Below are 27,224 nucleotides of genomic sequence, written 5' to 3' on the forward strand. Positions count from 1 at the left end.
CCTGACATGTACCATTTGTTCTGAACACTCTATCAGACAGGAGAGGGCTCAGTGCTCTGGCACATGGGGGGCAGAGTCAAGGGTGGGTCTGGGAAAGAGGGTATCACTGGGAGAAAGAGGGAAGCTAGGAGGCAGGGGCAGGGCATGAGAGGGAAGAAAGTCCAGATATAAGGGCAAGCGACTGGGCAAGAGGGAAACCCTCTGTGCCCAGCCTGGCACCACTGAGGCCCCACAGGTAGAGAGGCTAAGAATGAATTACTCCAAGGGCGGGGGTGGGGGGCAAACCCAAGCTGGCACAGGAGGAGGCGGGCTCACCAGGGCCAGGGGAGTCCTCCCTGACCTCAGGTGACGAGCAATGGTTCTCCCTGGACGGGCACAAAGGCTCCTACCCAGCACCCTACACTCACCATTTTGGGGTGATCCCCCCTCCACCACTCCAGCCTTCCCCTCCTTCCTCATCCGGTCAGACTCACATTCTTGCCGCGGTCCTGGCTGGGCTCCTCAGGGGCCAGCTCGCCAATTAACAGGGGCTTCATGAACTTGCGCACAAAATCAAGGTTGCGGTGGAAGGCCAGGAAGGCGTCCTGGAGAGCAGGGGGCAGGTGGTGAATACAAAGACCTCTACTGCGGCTCCGGCCAGCACCTCCACCCCAGGGAGGGCAGGGCTTGCCAGCAGAAGCTCTGTGCCACTAGGACCCCAGGACACCAAACGGGGCATCCGTGATCCGACCCCAAGTGTTCTCTGAGCCTCCTCCTGGCAGGTCCCTTGGCGCCCGATTCCCATGGAGATGCCACTTGGAGCTGCACCCTGATGAGGGGCCGCTGAGCTCGCCAAGGATGTTTACCAAAAAACGTGCCCCTCCAGGGATGCGGGCTGGGCAGGGCTGGGAACCAAATTCTCCGAGGGCTACTCTGCCAGCTGCCTGGTTCCTGGCAAACTACGCCACCCACCACGCGGTGCACACAGCTGTCAATAAAGAACAAGCCTGGAGCCTAGCACAGGCATGCAAAATGTGCTCAGATGATGCTATACCCAAAACAAATACATGATTACATAAACGCACTGGTGGGAGGAGGTCTTTCATATTTTGAAAAGGTATGAAAATTATTATGAAGATTATTAAAGCTTTTTTATGCAGATCTCTAAACTGTTATGGAGAAGGCAATGGCAACCCACTCCAGTACTCTTGCCTGGAAAATCCCATGGACGGAGGAGCCTGGTAGGCTGCAGTCCATGGGGTCGCTGAGGGTCGGACATGACTGAGCGACTTCACTTTCACTTTTCACTTTCATACATTGGAGAAGGAAATGGCAACCCACTTCAGTGTTCTTGCCTGGAGAATCCCAGGGACAGAGGAGCCTGGTGGGCTGCCGTCTATGGGGTCGCACAGAGTTGGACACGATTGAAGCGACTTAGCAGCAGCAGCAGCAGCAGCAGCTAAACTGTTATGTGTTAAGCCTGTGGCATCAGGCCTTGCTTTATCTGCAAACTTTCCAAACTCTCATATTGCTGCATTGCTTTTAAAATTAAAACAATGAATGCTGTGCCTTTTAACGTTTTTTTCCAACTATTAAGCAATGTGGATAATTTTGGCAAATTCACAAAATGTACAGAAGAAGAGGAAAATAATACCACTCAGAGAATGACTACCACTGCTAATATATCAGGATATTTTTTCCCAGTTTTTTTCCTATACATATTATGTATGTTATGTAAAACAAATATAGCATTTCTTTTAGAGATGAGCTGACAGTAGAGTCCCCCACCCCCATGGTGGGCAGTGATAAACCATGTCCACCTTGCATCAAACTAAGCTTCAAGGTGCACCTGAAATTAACAGAATACTGTGTGTGCCCGCATAGTCGGTACGTCAGTCTGACTCTGTTCGACCCCAGGGACTAGAGCCCACCAGACTCCTCTGTCCGTGGGATTCTCCAGGCAAGAATGCTGGAGTGAGTTGCCATGCCTTCCTCCAGGGGATCTTCCTGACCAGGGATCAAACCCGTGTCTCCTTCATCTCGTGCATCTCCTACAGTGGCAGGCAGATTATTTACCACTGAGCCACCTGGGAAGCCAACATAATACTGGACATCAACTATATTTCAACTTAAAATTTTAAAAAAATCAAGTCTTGAGACTTCGCTTGGAGAGAAGAACAGATCAAATGACACCATGAGAAACAATTGGAAAAATCAATGTCGTTGTAGAAAAGTGAGGATGTCTCTGTGTGTGTAGGAGGTGTGTGGGAGGAGGGGCCCTAGATTAAAAGAGACAGAAAAAGATATAACAAAAGAGTATAAAAACTGCAGTATTTGATTTGAAAGGCTCCTGTTTGGGGTGGGGGGAACCCAGCAGTTCTCCAAGACATTCTGGGGTGGAATGAGAAATTTTGAATATGGACAAGATATCTGGTCATGTTAAAAGAATCACTATTGAATTTCCCTGAAGGTCCAGAGGTTAAGAATACGCCTGCCAGTGCAGGGGATACGGGTTTGATCCCTGGCCTGGGAAGATTTCATATGTTGCCGGGCAACTAAGCCCACAGGCCCTAGAGTTTGCTCTGCAACAAAAGAAACCACTGTAATGAGAAGCCCACACCTCGAAACTAGAGAAAAGCTGGCAAGCAGCAACAAAGACCCAGCACAGTCATAAATAAATATATTAAAAATTAATAAAGAATCAGTATTAATTTTCTTAAATGTAACCAAAGTATTGCGATTATGTTACAGAATGTCCCTGTTCTTAGAGGATGCTGAAATGGCATAATAATGATGCAGTTTATTTTCATATTATTTTCATATAATTCAGCAAAAAACATGCATATATGCATAAAGAGGAATATGAATATGGCAAAATGTTGAGATTAGTGAATCTTGGTTAAGGATACACAAGTGTTTAATTCTTTCAAGTTTTCTGTATATTTGGAAATTTTCAAAATTTAAGAGAAAACAAGGAAGAAATGAGGAAGATGCTGACAATTCATAAAAGTGTGTTCAGCCCCCCTGCCCAAGTATCTCACAAGGGTGATTGCCAATATTCGTCTGTTTCCTGGCATCAAGCCCTTTTGCCCGGTCTTTATTCTATCTGTGTCTAGAACAGACTGACAAAGCAACACTTTGTGCAGAGGAAAACTGGGCCTGGAGTCTTTTAAAAATGTCTGCACCCTGACCTTGCTCAATCAAAAGGGATGGCAGCAGAGGATCAGAGCAAGTACCTCTTCAGAGAAGAGATGGGTTGCTATTGTAGGGGCCCAGATCAGGCAGCGAGGAGCCTGGGGTCTGCTCTGGGCCAGCAGCCACCTCCGCCCCACCCCCGCCTCCATCTCCTCTGCATGTGAGGACCCTCCCGCCCCACGGTTCCGAGGGCCTGAGAAAGGGCTCATCAGGAGCCCCCAGAGGCCTTGGTGGTAAGGCAGTGAGTGTGTGGGAGTGCTAAGTCGCTTCAGTTGCGTCCAACTCTTTGCGACCCCATGGACTGCAGCCCACCAGGCTCCTCTGTCCATGGAATTCTCCAGGCAAGAATACTGGAGTGGGTTGCCATGCCCTCCTCCAGGGATCTTCTCAACCCTGGGATCGAACCTGCATCCCGGGCAGCTCCTGCACTGCAGGCAGATGCTTTACCCCTGAGACACCGGGAAGCCGGCCTGCAGTGAGCACAGCCTTCCAAAGTCAGAGCTGAGAAAGACCCTGTCACTGCTTCACCTCAAATGACACCACAGCTTTTGAGAAGCAAAGGGGAAGTTCTCGGTATGGCGGTTTCCTGACGAACAACGGCTGATAATAATGAAACAATCTCTACTCTGCCAAGCCATCGCCTCTTACCCAGCACCCACTGCCTCCCCCGACCAGGTCCAGGTCACATCTCCCAGCCTCGGCTGAGGAACCTGGAGGAGCAGATAAGACTCCTGTCCTGACCGAGGCCACCCCTGGGCCATCTCTAGAGGCCAAAGGAGAGGAAGGACCACAACGTGCCAGGTGGGGAGAAAGGAAAGTGGTCTCCCTTACCTCCCTGAAGCCTGAAGCCCCACTTTACAGATCAAGGCACTGGAGCCTGGGAAGGTGACATTCAAGTGGCAGTTGTTGTTTAGTCGCTCAGTCGCGTCTGATCCTTTTTCGACCCTGTAGACTGCAGCCTGACAGGCTCCTGTGTCCATGGGATTCCCTAGGCAAGAATACTGGAGTGGGTTGCCATTTCCTCCTCCAGGCAGTCTTCCTGACCCAAGGACCGAACCTGGATCTCCTGCGTTGCAGGCAGATTCTTAACCATCTGAGCCACCAGGGAAGCCCTGTTCATACAAAGGCCTCGATCAGCATGAGCTTCTTCCTCCTGAAAGTTGCCTTTTTGTGTGTCCCCTTGCAAGTGTCACAGGTGCGCCTCACAAGGTTGCAGGGGGCTCCCAGCAGCTGCTCGGTTAAAGCATCTGGCTCACACGAGGTAGGCCAAGGGGCAAGGTAGTACAGGCCAATCCACGTGTTGACTTTGGAACAAGAACTGAAAACAAGCTTTATCCTCATCTGACAGGGAGACTGGAACCAAAGACTTTCCAGGAAGGCCAGGGACGCAGATGAAGGGGAGGGAGTGGCCAGTGGTTGGGTGGCAGACTTACCCCCAGGAGGGTAGATGTGTGTATTAGATGCTAGGGAGGTTACGTTGTAGATAAAGGACCAAAACACCCAGATTCCCAAATGAAAGACCTTCACCAGTTCCTGCTTCCACCATCTCCCGTTTCCCATGCCAGCCCTTTCTGCATGAAGAGATCCTCCCTGTCCAGCCACCATGTGCTGAGCAGAACTCACAGCTCCTCCTGCACTGACCACCAGGTGTCACGTCTTATTTCTGGCTGTGTCCACCTCTGCAGCGTGCTGTGTGTGTGTGCTCAGTGGTGTCCAGCTCTTTGCAAGACTATAGATTGTAGTCCGCCAGGCTCTTCTTCTGTCCATGGGATTTTTCCAGGCAAGAATACTGGAGTGCGTTGCCATTTCCTACTCCAGGGGATCTTCCAGACTCAGATCTCGAACCTGCGTCTCTCACGTCTCCTGCACTGGCTGGTGAATTCTGGGAAGCCTCCCACCTCTGCAGAGCAAGGTGAATCTCTAATCCAGCTTCCCACTTCTGGGCGCATGGCCAGGGACTGGGGAAGCTCAGGAGAAGCAAACTCAGGGCAGACAACACTGCCAGCAGTGGCCCTAGGCACAAGGATTCTGCAGAACAAGGGATTACAGAGGGAGATGCAGAGGAGGGACCCTTTGTTCTCAGCTGGATCCAAGGATGCTGACTTCCTTTCCACAGTGGGGAGATTTAAGCAGGATGAGGGCAGGGTGGGAAGCCCCTGTACCATGTCCCCTCCAAGGGAAAGAAGCAATGGAGGCTGGGGTGGGGGGCCCCACCCCGCAGTGTTCTGTGGCCAGAGGGCTCCTGACGAGAGGGTCCCTGCTGATGCCAGGCACAGGCAACCCAGGCATGAAGGGATTACAGCAAGGGAACACATCTCAGTAAAATGCTGAACATATCAGCAATGCTAGGGCTGGGTACCAGACCTCCCAGAGGCTACAGCCAGCAGGAAGTGGACTGCTCCCACAAAGATCTAGCTGAGGGGGTGGAGCTGTCTTCAAGAGGCACAGACACCAGAGGGATTTCATATAAATATCTTTTACCTTTGGCAACAAAGAGGTCACCAAGTTTCCTCTGCTTCCTGCTTCTTCTTTTCTGGTTTACTGAACTCCCTACTATGCGGACTGGTTCCAAATTGGGAAAGGAGTACGTAAAGGCTGTATGTTGTCACCTTGCTTATTCAACTTACATGCAGAGTACATCATACGAAATGCCGGGCTGGATGAAGCACAAGCTAGAATCAAGACTTGTTGGGAGAAATATCAATAACCTCAGATATGCAGATGACACCACTCTTATTCAAAAAGCAAAGAGGAACTAAAGAGCCTCTTGATGAAAGTGAAAGAGCAAATAGGTGGGGAAACAATGGAAAGAGTGACAGACTTTATTTTCTTGGGCTCCAAAATCACTGCAGATGGTGACTGCAGCCATGGAATGAAAAGACACTTGCTCCTTGGAAGGAAAGCTATGGCAAACCTAGTAGTAGTAGTAGTGTAGTGAAAGTCACGCAGCCGAGTCCGACTCTTTGCGATCCTATGGACTGTACAGTCCATGGAATTCTCTAGGCCAGAATACTGGAGTGGGTAGCCTTTCCCTTCTCCAGGGGATCTTCCCAACCCAGGGATTGAACCCAGGTCTCCCACATTGCAGGCGGATTCTTTTTACCAACTGAGCCACGAGGGAAGCCCATGACAAACCTAGACAGCATATTAAAAAGCAGATACATTATTTTACCGACAAAGGTCCGTATAGTCAAAGCTATGGTTTTTCCAGTAATGGGGGATGGATGTGAGAGTTGGACCATAAGGAAAACTGAGAGCCGAAGAATTGATGCTTTTGAACTGTGGTGTTGGAGAAGACTCTTGAGAGTCCCTTGGACAGCAAGGAGATCACACCAGTCAATCCTAAAGAAAATCAGTTCTGAATATTCATCGGAATGAATATTCATTGGAAGGACTGATGCTGAAGCTGAAACTCCAATACTTTGGCTACCTGATGCAAAGAACCAACTCATTGGAAAAGACCCTGATGCTGGGAAAGATTAAAGGGAGGAGGAGACAAGACGACAGAGGATGAGACGTTGTGTAACAGGAGGGAAAGGGGCAGGGCACAACTTTTAAAAGAATGACATAGCCCAAGGACACAACATAAACCAATTAGAATCAAATGGGACCAAAGTGGCAGACAAGACTAGATCTTAATCCTCAATTAACAAGTGAAATGACACACCCAGAGGTGCCATGACAGTTCCACAGCACTGTTAAAAGACCAAGGAGAGGGCCGTGGCCCAAATCCTGGAAATCTCCAGCCCTTCCCGCAAAATAGCTGGAATAATCCTCCCACTCATTAGAATATGAAATTACCCAGCCTATCAAAACTAACCACATCAAATTTTGCAGCCGCATTCGCCCTCTGTGATGGCCCACACTCTGTCTGTGGAGTGTGCTTCTCTCTATATCTGAATAAATCCACTTCTTACCTATCACTTTCTCTCTCACCGAATTCTTTCTGTGATGAGACATCAAGAACCTAAGCTTCATTATGTCCTGAAACCAGGTACCATGGGTTTTGGCTGTTTCAAGTCCCAAGCAGGGTTTTGGCTGGTTTTGAGTTCCAGCCACATGGGTTCAAGTTCCAAACTGGATTTTGGCTAGGTTTGAGTCCCAGCCATGTGGGCTGAAGTCCCAAGCTGGGTTTTGGCTGGTTTCGAGTCCCAGCCATGTGGGTTCAAGTCCCAATCTGAGGTAAACGGTTTCAGTTGGATGGTATCACCAACTCGTTGGACATGAGTTTGAGCAAGCTCTGGGAGTTGGTGATGGACAGGGAAGCCTGGTGTGCTGCAGTCCATGGGTTGCAAAGAGTAGGACACAACTGAGTGACTGAACTGAACTATTATGCATGCTGGGAACCTATATACCCATGTGCAGGAGGCTAAGGGTCCCACAGTAATGACCCTGCACACCAGTAGAGTGTTCTGAAATTTAAAGAGTGACTCACCCACAGCCAATGTAAGCCTGATAATAAATAACCTTCCCATTTCATAGACCTGGAAAGTGAAGTTCAGGGTTAAGTGCCTTGCCTAGGATTCCTAAAGCTAGGACTCAAACCCAGGTCCTCTGCCTTTCAAACCTGCAGCATCCTGACTTGAGGAGGCCAGAGATTCATTCCATTTTCAAGCTGTCGCCTTTTCCCAAGAACAGCTTAGGAGAAATGAAAAGAGGAATGAATCTTGACCTCTTCTTACCTTCCCTGGGTTCCCAGAGGCGATGGATGCAGACAGGGCAGGAAGTCACTGTGACAATGCACAGAGGTGGGGCAGCTGGGGTCTAGAGGTAAAAGTTCCAGATTCAAGTCTCCGTTTGAAAGGAGAGAAGTAAATCCAGCAGGTGCACTCACTACCTTTTAGATATTCACCTTTGTGCCCAGGACCAACTTGGGGCTACAGAGATGCTGGGGAAAATGTGTGATGAGTAACTGTAAGAGCATGCTTAGTTGTGTCTGATTCTTTACCACATGGACTGCAGCCCACCAGCTTCCTCTGTCCATGGGATTTTCCAAGCAAGAATACTGGAGTGGGTTGCATTTCCTCCTCCAGGGGAATCTTCCTGACCTGGGGACTGAACTCGCATCTCCTGCATTGCAGGCAGATTCTTCACCTGCTGAGCCATCAGGGAAGCCCAAAAATGTATGATGAGTCTTTGTTAAACATGAAAAGTTCTGGATGGAGGGTGGGAAGGAGGTTTGAGATGAATTAAGAGTTTGGGATTAACACATACACACTACTATATATAAAATAGATAAACAACGAGGGCATTACTGTATAGCACAGGGAACTATATGCGATATCTTGTAATAGAATCTGAAAAAGTCTGAAATCTGTATGTATGTATATAACTGAATCACTTTGCTGTACATTTGAAACTGACACAACACTGTAAATTAACTATACTTCAATAGGGAAAAAAAAAAAAAAAAAAGTTCTGCAGCGGTGGACTCTGCCTCTGAAAGAGGAAAGACGCCCTGGGACACAGGCAAGGGCTCCCTTTGCCCACAGCAAGACAAAGACCGGAGAAGAGCCAGAGGACTAGAAGGGAAGAAACCCAAGGTGAAAACAGGAAGGAGTAGAGGAGGCGGGAAGGGAAGATGGGCTAGGAGGTCTCCCTGATGGTAGATCCTGATAGTGGTCTGAGTGCTGCCAAGAGGTGCTTCCCTGGTGGCTCAGATGGTAAAGCGACTGTCTGCAATGCGGGAGACCTGGGTTTGATCCCTGGGTTGGGAAGATCCCCTGGAGAAGGAAATGGGAGCCCACTCCAGTACTCTTGCCTGGAAAATCCCATGGGCAGAGGAGCCTGGTAGGCTGCAGTCCATGGGGTTTCAAAGAGTCGGACACGACTGAGCGACTTCACTTTGCCAAGAGGGGCTTCCCAGGTGGTGCTAGTGGTAAAGAACTCGCCTCTCAGTGCAGGAGATGTTAAGAGATATGGGTTTGATCCCCAGGTTGGAAAGATCTCCTAGAGAAGGGCATGGCAACCCACTCCAGTATCCTTGCCTGGAGAATTCCATGGACAGAGGAGTCTGAGAAGCTCCATAGGGTCACAAAGAGTCAGACACGACTGAAGCGACTTAGCAGGTACGCTGCCAAGATAGCAAGGTTTTTAAACCCAGCATCAATGAGAGCTACTCACTACAGGCCTGATCTGTACAATTGTGCCTTGTGAGCTGTAAAAATTTAGTTTCATTTTTTACGCTTGAAAGCAGAAGGACCAAATGACAACTGCTTGTTCTTGCTCTTCGGTAACAGGAAAATCCCCTGTTGAGGCCCCAGATTATCTGGCTTCCTTGACTGCCAGCCTCCGGTGAGGATTCTACTGCATCTAGATTGGCTCAGAACAGTGCATTCGAGTGCTCCCAGGAAGCTGACCTCTATCTACCCATCAACCCTTCCCAAACTTTACAAGACTGTAAATACTCTCACTGCCCCCACTCTGAGGAAGTCCATGCCCAAGAGCAAAGCCACTTGTTCAACAGCCAGAAAGTAGTCTCTCCATTCCCAGCCTGTTCCCGTGTCCCTGGAGTCCCCTCTCCAGAGACACCAGACTTCCTGTGTGGTCTTTTTCAATTGTGGTCCCAAGCAAAAGAGAGATGGGGAGGGAGAGAGAGAGATGGGGAGAGAGAGAGAGAAAATCCAGTTGCTCACTCCACCATTATTCAACAAGATTAATGCATTTCATGCCCCAAAAGTTTTATCTCATAAGGCAGTAAGCTCTGGGCATAGCGATTCTGTGTCTTGCTACACCAAATAGACCTGGCATAGATTTTAAAAAGTTTCCTCCAAATTTCTCTTTGTTTACTTTACATTCCAGCTGTTACATAATCCTCACTCTTACACTCACTTCTCTGATAACGTAATATGTTAGAACCTTGTCTGTAGTCTATTACAAGTTAATCTCTAAAGGGATGTTTGCCTATAAACTTAAATTATACATAATGGCTCATTTCTGGGAAACTGCTTCCCAGGTAATGAACATTGAGCTAAAATATTAATACCTTTGTTTAGCTCCCAGAAAACCTCCTGACCAAACCTGTGAATGACTGCAGGGAGGAAGACACTAACACATCCCCTCACGAGGCTAATGGAAACCAGAACTGTTCGACTTTACTCCTTCCCCTTTAAGTATAAAAGGATCCTGAATTCTAACTCAGGCAAGATGGGTCTTTGGGGCAGGAGCCCACTCTCTTCTCAGTTTGGTGGCCTTAGGTATAAAGTTCTTATTCCTTGCCACAACAATTGTCTCTTGACTACTGGCCTGTCATACAGTGAGCAGTACAAGCTTAGACTTGGTATGTTGCAGTAAATAATACTCCATTGCATTTATCTAATGCTTGCAGTTTATGAAATGCCTTGCCAACCTAGGAAAATATATTTATTTAACACTATGGAATAAATGGGCTTCCCTCTCCCTGGTGGCTCAGACAGTAAAGAATCTGCCTGTGATGCGGGAGACCCAGGTTTGATCCCTGGGTGGCGAAGATTCCCTGGAGAAGGAAATGGCAACCCACTCCAGTATTCTTGCCTGGAGAATTCCACGGACAGAGGAGCCTGGCGGGCTACAGTCCATGGGGTTGCAGAAGAGTTGGACACAACTAAGCAACTAAAGAACAACAATGGAATAAACAGACCAATCCACGGGCTTTTGACTTTTCTAGGAAACTTTTCAATGAAGGCTCAACCATGGGCAGGAACCTTCAGAACTTATTAATGAAGTCATGGCAAGACTCCAACCAAGAGTCAAGTCTTTACTTGGGAACTCCTCTTATGCCACCTCCTCACAGGGTTGTATAAAGGTCCCAATGAAATAATAAACTGATGGTACTTAAAAATCTTATACCCACTTAAGTCACGATCACTTTCACAGCCCCAAGGGCTTAAGCCAAGTTCACAAGCAAGTAAAATGGTATGGGGCCAAAAGCTATCACTGACCCTTTGCTGGTCAAAGCAAGGGGCCAAGTAACAGCTTAGATTATAGCTGTCTGACCTGCCCCATCCTTTGACTCTGCCTGTCCCAAAGAGATAGAAGAGGTAGGGAGATGTAGAACCCCACCCACTGACAGGCCCATAGAGCTTGAACAGCAAAAGCCCAAACAGGTCAGCATGCCAGACCTCCAGGTGGGATGAGCTATGTCAAGTTGATCCCTCCCTAGTCACCTCTCCCAAGTTCTCCGCGCTGTCACACCTCTGCTTCCGGCTCACTGCCACCAAGGGTGGTCCCTTTCTTTCCTCCCTGCCTCTCTGAGTTCAGGAGGAGGTGGGGGTGCTGTGCAGTCACAAAGCTGCAGGTTTGGTGCCTAAAGTTGAGGGTGAGATGGGCAGCCTTGGCTCAGGGAAGATCCTAGGGCGCCCCTACCTCTCCCAGGGCAGGATGAAGGAAGGGCATTCTTGGCAGGATTTGGGAACACAGGACCATTGAGCTGAAGTCCCACAGTAACCTCGGGTGCAGCCGGACCTGTTGCCCAAGCCAGCCTAGTGCTGCTATATCGTCCCGTCCCAAGGCCCCCCTCCACCTGGGCTTTGCAATCTCCAGCCCTTTTTCTTTCTACTAGTTTTCCATCAGCACCGCCTCCTCCCTCCCCTTCAAGAACGCCGATCTCTGCGGGAGGTGGGGGCGGGGAGGGGGGGGGTCTCGGTAGTCTCTGAAAGCGTGGGAACAGCAGCTACCAGGCGGGGTCTCCGAGGCAGCCATTGCGGACCGTCTGAGACTGGAATTCCAGCAGGAGCGAGACCTGGCCGAGGACTAGCTTTCCTTCCCCGCCCCCTTGTCTGGCCGGAGAATGGGGGACGCGCGCCGAGTCCTACACCTGGCTCCTCTCCCGCTCCTCTCCGCTGGGCCCAGGGGCGGCCATCTTCCACGCTGGGGGCGCCAAAGTCCCAGGGTCCCGGCGCCCCGCTTTGGGGGTCTTGGGCTCCGGATGAACCCGGAGGAAGGAACGGACGCAAGGGTCCAAGCGCGCGCGATAGATCCTGCACGGATCTCCACCGCTCGGATCTGCCTCCCGGGCTCCAAAATCCGACCCCCACGGCACGCTGACCCAACTGCGCCACGGAACGAGGATTCGGAGCGGGAGGTGAGCGCCGTAGACACTTTTCCTTCCCTCCGGGACGGCCCCCCAAGCTCCATTCGGCGCTGGAGGTCTTGTCTGACGCCCTGGGACCCACGGCTCCTGCCTCCCTCCTGCAGCGGAGAAGGGTGGCGGGAGAGGCCCCAGGCCCTTACCGTAGCATCTTCCCCGGCATAGTGCCCGATGACCCGCTGGCCCCCGGGGTGCCGGCTGGACCATTTAGTGATGTTGTAGACCTTGCGATCGATGACCAGCCACTTGTCGGTGCGCAGGTTGTGCTTCTGAATCTCCTCCCAGCGGAAGGTAGGCATCGGCGCCTCAAGCTCGGTGGCCCCCTCGTCCTGGTTTCCCCCCTTCCCCATGCTGCCTGCTGACCGGGTGGCCCAGTGCACTGCGGTGAGTGCTGTCCGGGCCCTTCTCCTCTCGGCTTTTGTCTTCTCCTCCTCCTCCTCCCACGACGTCCCCTCCCCCAGCCTCCTCGCCTCGGCTCCGGAGTATCCTTGCCTTCCTCTCCGCTTCCAAGTGCCCCCAAGCGGTCCCCTCCCTCCAGCCCTCCCTCCGCCCCCCTCCCCACCCCCTACCCCCAGCTTGCAGTGGACTTTTGCCTCCAGAGAAAACTCCTGGGTAGCTCAGGGCCTCGAAACCTCCTCTGCCCGCCCCTCCGGCTCCCCCCGCCCGGGGCTCCGCATCCTCCCGCGTTCCCCTCCGCCTGGGTTTCCACAGTGATCAGCAGAGCGCCTGCACCAATCCGGGCGCGTCGCCCCTCCTGCCATTGGCCCAGGAGGATCTTTCGAAGGCCAGCGGGCTGGGGCAGCGGTTCCCGGCTCCCCCGCCTGCCCGGCCACGCGGAGTCCAGAGGGGCCGGGAGGCCGGTTACGTGTCCGAACTCCTCCCTCCCCCCACTCCAGCCCGGGGCGCCCGAGGAGATCCCAGGGGAGCCTTGCAGGCAAGAGGGGGCGGCGGTTGGGGTTCCGGACGCTTACGCGCACGCCGGCGACCTTCGCTCCCGGGTGTGCACCTGATGCCCGCACAAAGAGGGCCGCGCGGCTCCGCGCGCTTTGCGGTGGGGACCAGCCCGAGGCCGGGCTGGCGGGCGCGCAGGCGCGGCCAAGCCGCCGGGCTGGCTATTTCCACTGGGACCAGCCTGGTTAGGTGACGCCCTCCCCTAACCCGCTGGAATCGGGACTCCAGTATCTCCACATTGTGCTCGCTGTCCACACTGGCGCCCTCCTGCAGCCTCCCTGGGGGAACGCCAGCCTGCGGCTGCTCAGGGCTCCAAAGCCTGTAATCAGTGGATCTTAGAAAAGAATTGTGGAACCTCTGATGTGCTTCCTTGTGTTCGGCGCCGTGGTGGGGAGAGGACGGAGGGGGACGCAGTGGTGGGGAGAGTGAGGACGCGAGGACTTGGTTCTGGCCCTGAACTCAGAAATCTCGCAATTGGGAAGAAATACTATGGAAACAATACAGGACCTCATACGATGAACTGTTCAGTGTTGTTATACAGACTCCGGGAGATAAAGATGCGGATATCAAAAGAACAGACCTGTGCAGGCCCCCAGCGCTAATGGACCGAGCTGCTTGGGATTATTGCCCTAGGGAAAGGATTGCCTGGCTTAGAAAGCTGAATTCCTCTACCCTCCCAGGTTTTTGCCTAGTCTAATAACTAAACTGATATAAGATATTATCAGGAGAAAAACAAACATTTAATAATATGTATACCTCCTGTAGGGCTTCCCTGAAGGCTCAGATGATAAAGAATTTGCCTGCAATGCAGGAGACCCAGTTCTGATCCCTGGGTCTGGGGAGATCCCCAGGAGAAAGAAATGGCAACCCACTCCAGTATTACTGCCTAGAGAATTCCATGGACCGAGGAGTCTGGTGGGCCACAGTCCATGGGGTCACAAAGAGTCAGACAGGACTGAGAGACTAACACTTCCATTTTTCACACCTCCAGTATACATGTGAGACCTCCAGTATATATGTGAGACCTCCAGTATACATGTGAGACCTCCAGTATATATGTGAGACCTCCAGTATATATGTGAGACCTCCAGTATACATGTGAGACCTCCAGTATACATGTGAGACCTCCAGTATATATGTGAGACCTCCAGTATACATGTGAGACCTCCAGTATATATGTGAGACCTCCAGTATATATGTGAGACCTCCAGTATACATGTGAGACCTCCAGTATACATGTGAGACCTCCAGTATACATGTGAGATACTCAGAAAAGCTGAGTATCTCCCTGAAAATGGCAGAGTGGAAGCTCTTCACCCTAAATATCATCTTCAGTTAAAGAAAACAAAAGATGTGGGACTTCTCTGGTGGTCCAGTGGTTAAGAATCCACCTGCCAATGCAGGGAACACTGGTTTGATTCCTGGTTGGGGAAGATCCCACATGCCTCAGAGCGACTAAGCCTGTGTGCCGCAAGTATTGAAACCCTGGTGCCCAGGGCAGGTGCTCTGCAACAAGAAAAGGCACTGCGGTGAAAAGCTGGCACACTAGAAGGAGGGGTGGCCCCCACTTGCCACAACTAGAGAAAGCTCATGAGTAACAACCAAAGAGCCAGTGCAGCCAAAAGTAAATACATATATATTTAAAGCAGAAGATGTAGGATTTCCCTGGTGGTCCAGTGGCTAAGACTCCGCTCTTCCATGAAGGGGGCCAGATTCCATCCCTGGTCTGGATCCCACATGCCAAAGCGAAGAGTTCACATGCCACAGCTAAGTCCCTGCCCAGCCAAATAAATAAATAAAAATAAATATTTAAAACAACAAACAAAAATGCTGGGGGTGGAGACCTATGGAAGGTCACCAGGGAAAGCACAGTAAACAAGGTTAGGTTTTGTGCGGATCTGAGGTTTTATCTTCTGCACTGGACATGAGTTTGAGTCAACTTCGGGAGTTGTTGATGAACAGGGAGGCCTGGTGTGCTGTGGTCCATGGAGCTGCAAAGAGTTAGACACGACTGAGTGACTGAACTTAAGTAAACTCTGCACTGGTAAGTGTTTCTAGAAATAAGGTCATCTTCCTCTTCCTGGTACACTGAGGGAGATACCTTACAGATGGAGATTTCCCCTGTACATGTGAATGCCTCTTACAAAAGGGTAACTTCTACTCAGTTTTCAGAGTTTCTCATGGTCTGCAGTTTCTTAAAAGTAATCAGCCTGAAATAGCCCTATGCCAAAGAGTTAAATTCTGTGGTGGCAAATTTTGTTCCCGTATAGCAGAAAATTCCTTTGAAAATTTTCCAAGATGTCTCACAGCCCAGAAACTAAGTTGATAGATTGGTCCGTACCACGTTGAACCAGTTTCCCAATGGTGAGACTAGGTCAGTTCAGTTAGAGTTACATATCTCATTTCAGGAGGTAAGTGATGGAACTGGGTCCCCAAAGTTAGCTCTATATTGTGCAGGAAATCAGGTATTTAATAAGAGGAATTTCTTTTTCTTTTTTAACTTTTAATTTTGTGTTGGGGTATAGACGATTAACAATGTTGTGATAGTTTCAAGTGAGGGACTCAGCCACACACGTATATGTATCCATTCTCCCCAAACTCCTCTCCCATCTAGGCTGCCACGTAACACTGAGTAGAGTCCGTGTGCTATACAGGAGGTCCTTGCTGGTTATCCATTTTAAATCCAGCATCGTGTACAAGCAACCATACGTTCGTTCTCCAAGTTTGTGAGTCTTAAGAGGAACTTCTAAGGAAACAAAGTGAATGATTGGAGCAAGTTGTAACCCAGTGTCTGAGTCCTGAGAGCATCCAGTGAGAGCTGATGTCAGTTCTAGATGTCAGGCTTAAAGCATCTTCAGATGGAGGGCAAGTGGTGGCAATCAGATTCTCCTGATTCGCAGTTTGAATGTCTGATGATATCATCAGGCATACTGGTGGCCCATCAAATTTTTCTGAATGGCCCAGACAACAAACACAAAGAAGATTGTCTAAATATGAGCTATTGTGGCAATTTCTCTGAAGTTTATATCAAGTCATTCAGTCTGTAGGGCTTCGAGGAAAAGAGCAGCTTTTGTTCTTAGTGATTCCAAGTTAGAAGGGTGGGAGAAAATTGGAAAGTTTAGTTTGGAACATCATAACCAGATATTGAAGGAAACTAGTAGAATTCAGGATCCAGTTCAGTTCACAAGTAAATAACAAAATCTCAAAGACACAGCACTAGAGTCTGATATCTACAAAGGTGTGCTATTGAAGCAATTTTTCTCTTTAAAATCACCCTGTTCAGTCACTAAGCTGTGTCCGACTCTTTGCAACCCCTTGGACTGTAGCACGCCAGGCTTCCCTGTCCTTCACCATCTCCTGGAGTTTGTTCAAATCCATATCCATTGAGTTGGTGATGCCATCCAGTCATCTCATCCTCTGTTGCCTCCTCTTCTGTCCTCAATCTTTCCCAACATCAGGGTCTTTTCCAATGAGTCGGCCCCTCGCATCAGGTGGCCAAAGTATTGGAGCTTCAGTATCAGTCTTTCCAATGAATATTCAAGGTTGATTTCCTTTAGGATTGACTGGTTTGATCTCTTTGCTGTCCAAGGGACTCTCAAGAGTCTTCTCTAGCACCACAGTTCAAAAGCATCAATTCTTTGGCACTCAGCCTTCTTTATGGTCCAACTCTTACATCCATACAAGACTACTGGAAAAACTATAGTTATACGGACCTTTGTCGGCAAAGTAATGTCTCTCCTTTTTAAGATGATGTCTAGGTTTGACATTGCTTTTCTTCCAAGGAGCAATTGTCTTTTAATTTCATGGCTGCAGTCACCATCCACAGTGATTTTGCAGCCCCCCAAAATAAAAGCTGTCACTGTTACTGCTTTTTCCTCATTTATCTTGCATGAAGTGATGGGACTGGATGCCATGATCTTAGTTTTTGGAATGTTGCGTTTTAAGCCATCTTAAAATCACCTTAATTTCTACCAAAGATAGACAAATTAAGACCAATTTGTTTGCAAAGGAAGTATAGCCTCATCAGACTTGGCCAGATCATCTACATAAGTGCAGCAATAATAGTGATTGATCATGTAGGCTGTCTAAAATCTGGTTTGAGGGAACTTTACATAAGGAATCTTCAGAGTGAAATTTTCACAGCTTCTTGAGGTCAAGAAGCCAAGTCAAGGACCAGCCATTGTGAAAATTAATTAACAGAAACCTCATTTAAGATGGAGTTGGGAGGTCAGAAGAGGGAGCTCTCATGCCCCACCATTCAATGTCAATTGCAAACCCGATACAAAGTACTTTGTATAGTCCATGGGGTTGCCAGTCAGACAGGACTGAGCCACTTGCACTTTGCATCTCCAGCAGAAGAAGGTTACTACTTAAGGCCCAGCAGGAGGAAGGAAGAACTTCTCCTTGCCCTGCAACAGCCCAGGCAACGAGAGACTGTCACAACTCGGCCAATGAAAAGCCACAACATTTCAAACTTCCTGTTTCTTCCAATGGACTCCTTGCTTATACCAGCCCTCCCACCTTCCCTTTCTCTTCTATCAAAGAATGATTTTGAAACTGCTAGGTGGCATTCAGCAAGAGGCAAAGTGATAGCTAAGAAGTGATTTATCAGATTAGGACACTTGTGGTGCTTACAAGTGGGTAGGAGAGAGGATGCTGTGCCCTGAGAACTTAGTGGGCTACAGTTTTATAATCAAAGGAAAAGTGTGTGTGTGTGGGGGGGGGGCGGGAAGACCACTTTATTCTTCATTCTTGAGTAGACGTCACGATTCCATCATGAGTTCCTCCTCCAGGTTGGACAGTGGAGTTTTCATATCCCTACATGGTCAAGCTGGGACTGTCATGGCACTATGGAAAAATAATTTCAGGTCTCAGTACAATGAGGAACTTTCACTTTGAAGTGTCACCTTTCCAGAAATTATTGTTTCTTTGGTGTGCAGAGAGCATGTCGTAGAGGTCATTAACTTACTGAGCTCACTGGGTAGAATGTGGGTCTCATGCCACCATTGTTTTATTGTTTTGAGGCATGTCTCATGCCTCTGTTTCATGGTTTTATGATTAAGCAAACCTGTTTTCTTGAGTGATCATTAACTTACTGAGGTCTCCCAAAGCCCCCTAAAGTTCCCTCTATAATTGCCTAATGGGATTTCTGAGCTAACTATTTGATTATCCTACTCTGTCCCTATCAGTTCTCCCCTCTCTTCAGATTTGCTTGTGATTTGCCATAGGGTGTATGTACCAAATTGCAGTTCTTTGTTGTTCCCGTATACACCTATTTTGCTGGTAAAATAACTGACTGTTTTGTTTTAGGTCAACACCATCAGACTCTCCTGCAAATCCTATAGATTTGAGTGAGTCCTCTATTTTTAAGGTTCCCCCAAATATCATGAGATTCCTGCCCCTGCCAGGAAGTGGCTGATGAAGGCCGTATTCATCTTGCTGGTAAGCTTGCTGGTAATCTTGTAAGCAAGGTGCCAGGCCAGCTTTGTGAAGGGGCTTTATTGGCTCCATAAAGTCAACCTGAGTTCTTTGTCAAATCTGAGTCTCTGCACATCTCTCAAACATGGCATTCCATCCTTATTACTAGGATAAGCACATTGGTAATATAACCAATGTTTCTCGTTGTTCCTATTATAAGGAGAACAGATTCTTAGAAACTAAGAGTTTCTGAATTCTGGAGGAATCTGGTAGAGAGAAGACATAAATGTTTCACCTTTGTTCACAAGATATATTTTACTAAATTACTGTGAGTCATAGATAGCTTAAGAGAGAGAAGTTTCCTTAAGTGTGGAGAGCGTGACTGTGTGCGTGCATGCTCGTTCGTGCCCAAATTTTTGCAAAACCCCAGGCAGGCAGATTCTTTACCACTGCAGCATCTGGGAGGACGAAGTGTGAGAAGACAAAACCTTAAAGAGCCTCAAAGCAATAAAGCAAAGTCACAAAAAGTATAATCATTCTTATCCGCTTATTCAAGTCCATATTATTAATTCTTGATCTTTTGTTAGCAATTTTATGAATCCAGTTTTTCCTTAGGGTTCTGTTCATTCTTACCCAGTTCAGTTTTATGGTCTTAAGGTTATCAGAAATGTGTATTTGTCAGAATTCCTTTTCTTGAATCTCCTTGATTCTGCGTACATTGGAGTGTTTTCCTTTTCCTCTGGCTCCATTTAACCTAGGAAAAATTCCTGCTGGATCTGAATATCAGCTATCATGAGTTCAGCCAGACTGGTGGCCTCTCACCTGATTTTCTTTCTGTCTGTTATCGAACTGTTAATCTCAGGAGGTAATCCACAAAAACTTTTGAGAATCCTTCGTGCATTTAAGGCATTCTTTAACTATGGCCCTTAGCTTGGCCTTTGACCGAGAAGTGACAGGTATCTAAGAAAGACTGTCTGCAATCTCAAGCGGTTTTATTTTCAAAATTAATTGTCTAATAGTCTCTTCAGAGTGGAAAGGGAATTCAGGCAAAGGATTACTAGGATAAGCACTCAAAGGAGGACAGAGAAGAGCAGTAGGAATTAAGTTAATCTCATGGTTGGTTTTGTGGTTTTTTTCTTCTGTAAATTATCTTTTAGTTTAAATTTCTTACGTTTGTTTGTTTGTTTAATTTATTTAGTTATTTTAGTTTTGGTTGTTCTGGGTCTTCATTGCTGCACTTGGGTTTTCTCTAGCTGTGGCGAGCAGGGGCTACCCTTCATTGTAGTCTGCGAGCTTCTCACTGCGGTGGCTTCTCTTGTTGCAGAGCATGGGCTTCAGCAGCTGCAGCATGCAGGCTCAGTCTCTCTGCGGCACGTGGAATCGTCCTGGACCTGGGATCAAACCCATGTCCCCTGCATTGGCAGGCGGATTCCAATCCACTGTACCACCGGGGAAGTCCTAATCTTTTGTTGTGATACCTCTTGTATCTTTATTTTTTATTAGCCTTTTACAACAAATCTTTCAAGAGGCAATTTTGGAAACTTTGGGAGGCTTCCACATAAAATTCCAATTAAAATAGGTATCCCTCTGACTGTTTGATTTCAGAAGCCCTTGCTTGTAAGTATACTTCCTAAATGGTCTTATCTAATCAGAATATTCCCCACTTTGGTCATGGTAGTTCTAGGCTATAATTTCTCTGAGGGCTGGCAGCAACTGGGTCGGAACCTAGCCACAAATGAAATGGAACCCACATATTCTGTCTAGCTGGGTGTGCTAAGTCACTTCAGTCATGTCAGACTTTGTGACCCCATGGACTGTAGCCCGCCATGCTCCTCTGTCCATGGGGATTTTCCAGGCAAGAATATGGGAGTGGGTTACCATGCCCTCCTCCAGGGGATCATCCTAGGGATAGAACCCACACCTCTTACGTCTCCTGCATTGGCAGGCGGGTTCTTTACCACTAGCGCCACCTGGGAAGCCCTAATCGGCTTTACCTCAATACAAAAAAAAAAGTTAAAAAAAAAAGAGAAATGATTAAATATACAAACTAAAAAAAAAAAAAAAAATGGGCTGTGGCTCAATTCTTGGAAATCCCCAACCCTTCCCCCACATAGTTGGAATAATCCTCCCATCCTTTAGCTTATGAAATTACCCATCCTTATAAAAAGTGACAAAGCTGTGCCCTGATGCCTCTCTCGCCTTCTGAGATGGCCCTCACTCTGTCTACAGAATGTGTATCTCCCTCAACGAACCTTCTTTCGCTTTACCATGACTCGCTCTTGAGTTCTTTCTTGTGCAAAGCCAAGAACCCACACTTGGCAGCCATCCCAGGGACTTGCCTGAGACATGACCATCTTCTCGAGCCTTCCTTTCTTTCCTGCAAGAGGCGTCCCCAAGAGAGTGAAAAACATGCAGCCACCACACGATCCAGAAAGTTCACTCTCAAAGACAGCCTAAGAAGTAAAACCCTTTGTTGCTACAGGCGGTAAGAATGATGTTGTGAAAATGTATCTCCAGTTTCCCAATAGCGAGCCGCGTGCCTTCGGTTATGGAACTGTTAATCTTTGACACCCGGCAGGTGCTCCCGGCATGGATTTTTTTTTTTTTAGCACTAACAAAGCAACAGAAGTTGACAAGACAAAAGCCTCTTATGGACAAGGACACCTTAGGACAAAGTTGCATAAGAGCTGGCAAGGTTGAACAGAGAGATTGCGGAGAGCCCAGTTGCAAGGCCAGGTCATTACCTGAGCATCTGACTAACTGACTGGTTAGATCCATAGCTCATATGGTGTCCATGAGATGCACACTGGTACATGCACCTCCCTGCTGGCACGAGACTTGACAGAACATTCTCACTGGGCATAAAGTCAAGCGCTCAGGACATGGATGACAGAGACAAAAGAAAATAGTAACCCTCCCTGGAAAGAAGGGGGTCAATAGAAAACTCATAACATTCTTAGCAAAATCCGGGAGTGCTAAGGAACTAATTCCACAGATATTTTCTCCTGCTAATCTAAATTTACACAAAGAAAAAGACTCTCACCTCTCTTATTTCCATCAGATCCTTCAGGCAGAGATCCAGGAGACTGATGTGATAAGAATTCTTAATTTCTGCCAGCTTTTGCCTGAGGCCCCAGGTTCTCTCAGCTGCAACAGTCAATTACACAGATTAAACTACGGGGGAGGCATTTTTTTCTTTTACCCTTCTAGGGTCTTTGACTAGTCTAATAATTTAACTGATGTAGGACAGATTACCCTGGTGGGTCAGATAGTAAAGAATCTGCCTGCCAATTGAACCCAGGAGACCTGGGTTCAATCCCTGGGTCAGGAAGATTCCCTGGAGAAGGAAATGGCAACCCACTCCGGTATACTTGGTTGGAGAATTTGATGGACAGAGGAACCTGGCAGGCTACAGTTCATTGGGTCGCAAACAGCTGGACACGACTGAGTGACGAACACACACACAAGACAGATTAATGGGCTTCCCAGGTGGTGCTAGTGGTAAAGAACTCACCTGCCAATGCAGGAGACATAAAAGAAGTGGATTTGATTCCTGGGTTGGGAAGATCCCCTAGAGGAGGGCATGGCAACCCATTCCAGTGTTCTTGCCTGGAGAATCCATGGACAGAGGAGCCAGGCAGGCTACAGTTCATAGGGTTGCAAAGAGTCACACACGACTGGAGCGACTTAGCATGCAAGCACGCAAGACAGATTAACAGGAGAAAAGCAAACAAAAAAATCTTAAGAACATGTATACCTCCTGTGTGGGGCTCCCTGGCCGCTCACTGGTAAAGAATCAGCCTGTCAATGCAGGAGATGTGGATTCAGTTCCTGGGTTGGGAAGATCCCCTGGAGAAGGAAATGGTGACTTACACCAGTATTTTTGTCTGGGAAATCCCATGGACAGGGGAACCTGGCAGGCTACAGTCCCCGGGGTCACAAAGAGTCGGACATGACTTAGTAACTAAAAAACAGCAACACCTCTTGTATATGTGGAAGATCCCCAGGAAGAATAAGTAACTCCCCAAAATGGCAGAAACCCTCACCTTAAACACCATCTTCAGCTGAGGACAAAAGGAGTTGGGGGGAAAAGAATTTAAAAAAGATAATTCCCAGGTGATCCAGTGGTTAAGACTTTGTGCTTCCACTGCAAGGGAAATGTTCGATCCCTGGCCTGGGAACTAAGATCCTTCTTGCCCTGGGTGGCAGCTAAAAAATAATAAATAAATAATAGAGGTGGTGGTGGTGGAGAATCAGTTTGGGATGTCACTAGGAAAAGCACAGTGAACAAAGGTTAGATTTTTCAGCAGATTGAATTCTCAGTCTTCTGCACTGATAAGACTTTCTAGAGGTAAGGTCATTGTCCTCTTCCCAGAACACAGAGGGAGATACCCTTATAAATGGAGATTTCCCTTATACACATGAATGTCTCTTATCAAAGGGTAACTTCTACTCAGTTTTCAGAGCTTCTCCCATGTCTGCAATTTTTTAAAATAATCAGCCAAAGAGACATATTTTGGGGTGGCAACTTTTGCTCCCCCATAGTAGTAAGAATGGGGAAGAAGGGAAGACAGCTTAGGGACTGAGTTAGGAGTGAACAAGTGGTCCTCATATTTCAATGGGGTGATTTCCAAGTCCTGAGTTGTGGTACCCTCAGATGGTAAAGAATCTGCCTGCCAATGCAGGAGACCTGGGTTCAATCCCTGCATCAGGAGTGTTCCCTGGAGAAAGAAATGGCAACCCACTCCAGTATTCTTGCCTGGAGAATTCGATGGACAGAGGAACCTGGCAGGCTACAGTCCATGGGGTCGCAAAGAGTCAGACATGACTGACTAACTAACACACACACACACTCATTAGCATCTCATCCCAACCCTGTAAGGTGGTCAGGATCCACACTGTTATAGCTACTTAAACATGGAGGGACTGCAGTTTAAGAAAGATGAAACAGCCAAATATGCACGGTTACAAGTGGCATGGACATCACACTGCCTCTCTCCTAATGGACTGTGGGAAGAACCATTGTAGAAATTGCTGGGTGCAGCTTGATGCAGTGAGAGGCTACGAAGATGACTCTGGACAACAGGTGGGAGGGCGGGGCAACGGGGCAGCCACAATGGGTCCTTTGCATGCCATCCCTGCAGTGGTCAGCCGCCTCTAGCAATGTCATGTCATGCTGGTCTCAGTTCCAGATGGTGAGAATGAGACTTCTCTGGCATTGGAGACTGGGCACAGACATTCACACCTAAAGCCTTGGTCACAAGGTAAGAGAGAATGAGGCAAACACTTGGGAAGAGTACACTGACTTTTATGCCTGTTAAAGGTTTGCTGGGACTTCCTTGGTGGTCCAGTGGTTAAGAATCCACCTGCCAATGCAGGGGATGCAGATTCAATCCCTGGTTGGGAAGATCCCACATGCCACGGAGCAACTAAACCCAAGCACCCTAGGGTCCATATACAGCAATGAAAGATCCCAAGTGCTGCAAATTAGTCAAACAAACAGATTAAATTTAAAATATATTTTTTAAAAAGTTTACTGAAACAGTAACCAATATTGTTGATTTTTGAAACAGGGATTAACACAATACATGGAGAAGATGAATGAAAAATGTAAAAAAGGTCCTGGAGCTCAGAGGAAGGAGTGCTAAATGAAAGGAAGACCCAGGGTGATCTCATGGGGGAGCTTCACAGGCTGAGAAAGGGGCATATGAGAAGGTACTGAAGCCCTAAAAGGCAGCCAGCATGTTTGCGGTGAGCAAGAAGGATGGATCGGCCACGGGGTGGGGCTCCCAGCAGATCCTTGGGAACCACTACCCAGAGTAGACCCTGAAAATCATCTGATGAAGACACGAATGAATGAGTGAATATAAGAAGAGTGAGGAATGGCTCCAGGAGGGTTCTGGTAAGAACTGCTCTGCTGTTGCTGCCGCTGCTAAATCGCTTCAGTCATGTCTGACTCTGTGCGACCCCATAGACGGCAGCCACCAGGCTCCCCCGTCCCTGGGATTCTCCAGGCAAGAACACTGGAGTGGGTTGCCATCTCCTTCTCCAATGCATGAAAGTGAAAAGCGAAAGGGAAGTCACTCAGTCGTGTCTGACTTTTCACGATCCCATGGACTGCAGCCTACCAGGCTCCTCCATCCATGGGATTTTCCAGGCAAGAGTATTGGAGTGGGGTGCCATCGCCTTTTCCGAGAACTGCTCTGGGTAGGATTCAGACTGGGAAAAGCCTGGCATGCTGCTGGAAGGATGGCAAGACTGTATCATGGAGGAAGCAGGCAAACTCCTAAAGCAGGAGTGTGCTAGGAGGACCAGATCTATGATGTAGAAAGAGACTTTGGGGGACAAGTTGGAGCTGGGGTGGAATATAGGTGAGACATCCTACAAGAAGTAAGATCCGTTCAGAGGCACTGCAGCATCCCAGCAGAGAGAAGGGGAGGGAGTCTGCACTAAGGGAGAACTCTATTTTATTTTATTATTTTTGCCCCATCACGCAGCGTGTGGGATCTTAGTTCCGTGACCAGGGACTGAACCCAGGGCCATGACAATGAAAGTGAAACACAAGGGAACAGGGCAGACACAACCTTTAAAAGAATGACATAGCCTTTGGTGTTTAGTCACTCAGTAGTGTCTGACTCTTTGCAACCCCATGAGCTGTAGCCCACCAGGCTCCTCTGTCCATGGGATTTTCCAAGCAAAAACACTAGAGTGGGTTGCCATATCCTTCTGTGGGGGATTTTGCTGACCCAGAGACTGAACTCATGTCTCCTGCATTGGCAAGTGGATTCTTTATCACTGAGGCAAGGTAACGTAGCCATATGACATGACAGAAACTGGTTAGAACCAACCAGGTTCAAGATAGCAGAGGAGTTGACTTCCAGTAGACCTGAGCCTCATTAAACTCTCATTGTATTATATTAGCATATGCTGAATGACATGCCCACCAGTGTCATGGTGTTCTGTGGCCAACCATAAGAGGTCAGAAAGGGAGAGGTGGCCCAATTCCTGGAAATCTCCATCCCATACTCAAAACAGTTGGAAATAGCCATTCCCTTCTGGAGGGGATCTTCCCAACCCAGGGATAGAACTTAGGTCTCCTGCATTGCAGGCAGATTCTTTACCAGCTGAGCTACCAGCGAAGCTTCCCAGTCATTAGGTTATGAAATTACCCACCCCTATAAAAATTGACAACCCATACACCTTCTGAGATGACCCTCACTCTGTCTGTGTGTTTACCCAGGCGTGTGTTTCTCTCTATGCTCTCTGAATAAATCCACATCTTACCTATCACTTTTTCACTGAATTCTTTCTGTGATGAGACATCAAGAGTCTGAGCTTCACTAAGTCCTGAAATGAAGTGTGATCGCAATTAAAAGACTGTGGGTTGAAGTCCCAACCGGAGTTGCACAGTTTCAAAAGCGCTGAGTCCTAACCTTGGGGCCACTAGGGAACTCCCCTAAGGGGGAATTTTAGAAGGCTGAAGTCTGCGGCATCATTTCCTTGCCCCTACCTACCTCCTCCTGCTCTATTATTCATTACTCTCACTACTTGGATGGACTGGTGAGACTGTCCCCTTAGAGAAAATCCCCAGTTTTCCAACTGACTACAGGGTCCTTGAGGAATTAGGGTGATTTTGGAGAGGGATGAGCTTGCCATGGCTCCTGCCCCACAGAACCCTACCCTGGCATGCAGCAGTACCAAGGACCACAGCTCCTGGGGATCTTGTGAGGAACTCTTTGTGACCTTTGCACTTTATCAGGGATGAACAGACCAGCATGGGTGGCTTGGAGCTGAGGTCGTCTCAGCCAGCCAAGTGGGTGAAAGGGTGGGCAGGGTGGGGTGGTTACCCAGGAAGACAGAGCCTGGAAGGATGGAGCCCATGACACCAGTCCCCACAGAACTGGTGAGTGAGGTTTTCCATCTTGTCCTCACCAGGAGTCTCTGAAGTCTGCAGCAGACTGGCAGAGTCCAGGTAGCAATCAGATCAGATCAGATCAGTCGCTCAGTCGTGTCCCACTCTTTGCAACCCCATGAATCACAGCACGCCAGGCCTCCCTGTCCATTACCAACTCCTGGAGTTCACTCAGACTCACGTCCATCGAGTCAGTGATGCCATCCAGCCATCTCATCCTCTGTCATCCCCTTCTCCTCCTGCCCCCAATCCCTCCCAGCATCAGAGTCTTTTCCAATGAGTCAACTCTTCCCATGAGGTGGCCAAAGTACTGGAGCTTCAGCTTTAGCATCATTCCTTCCAAAGAAATCCCAGGGCTGATCTCCTTCAGAATGCACTGGTTGGATCTCCTTGCAGTCCAAGGGACTCTCAAGAGTCTTCTCCAACACCACAGTTCAAAAGCATCAATTCTTCAGTGCTCAGCTTTCTTCACAGTCCAACTCTCACATCCATACATGACCACTGGAAAAACCATAGCCTTGACTAGACGGACCTTTGTTGGCAAAGTAATGTCTCTGCTTTTCAATATGCTGTCTAGGTTGGTCATAACTTTCCTTCCAAGGAGTAAGCGTCTTTTAATTTCATGGCTGCAGTCACCATCTGTAGTGATTTTGGAGCCCCAAAATATAAAGTCTGACACTGTTTCCACTGTTTCCCCATCTA

General features: G+C 48.3%; 1 protein-coding gene and 1 long non-coding RNA gene across 6 annotated transcripts in view; one reads left to right on the forward strand and one right to left on the reverse strand.

The window, feature by feature from the left end:
- The window catches only part of FADS2 (fatty acid desaturase 2), a 129,840-nt gene that overhangs the window by 24,445 nt on the left and 78,171 nt on the right, over positions 1–27,224 (reverse strand). The window contains exons 1-3 of one of the 4 annotated variants that reach the window (XM_086383546.1): positions 22,368–22,454; positions 21,654–21,757; positions 474–584 (exon numbers count right to left, since the gene is read on the reverse strand). In XM_086383546.1, coding sequence (XP_086239672.1) covers positions 474–584; positions 21,654–21,668 — 126 coding nt within the window. In that variant the 5' untranslated portion in view covers positions 21,669–21,757; positions 22,368–22,454. Of the gene's footprint in view, positions 1–473; positions 585–4,005; positions 4,429–12,384; positions 12,947–21,653; positions 21,758–22,367; positions 22,455–27,224 lie in introns of those variants that run through there. The other 3 variants (XM_086383545.1, XM_086383548.1, XM_086383547.1) reach the window with 3 other exon arrangements.
- LOC147342060 (uncharacterized) lies at positions 11,787–25,897 on the forward strand. 2 transcript variants are annotated; one of them, XR_015157513.1, is made up of 3 exons: positions 11,806–12,235; positions 23,797–23,874; positions 24,184–25,897. It is a non-coding gene; the product is annotated as an uncharacterized LOC147342060 (long non-coding RNA). The 2 variants fall into 2 exon arrangements; XR_015157512.1 differs by lacking the exon at positions 23,797–23,874 and having other exon boundaries at positions 11,787–12,235.

This window comes from Bos grunniens, chromosome 29 (genome assembly GCF_055505025.1).
Source record: "Bos grunniens cultivar Pamir isolate PY7600 chromosome 29, Bosgru_T2T1.0, whole genome shotgun sequence".
In the NCBI taxonomy this organism is placed as follows: domain Eukaryota; kingdom Metazoa; phylum Chordata; class Mammalia; order Artiodactyla; family Bovidae; genus Bos; species Bos grunniens.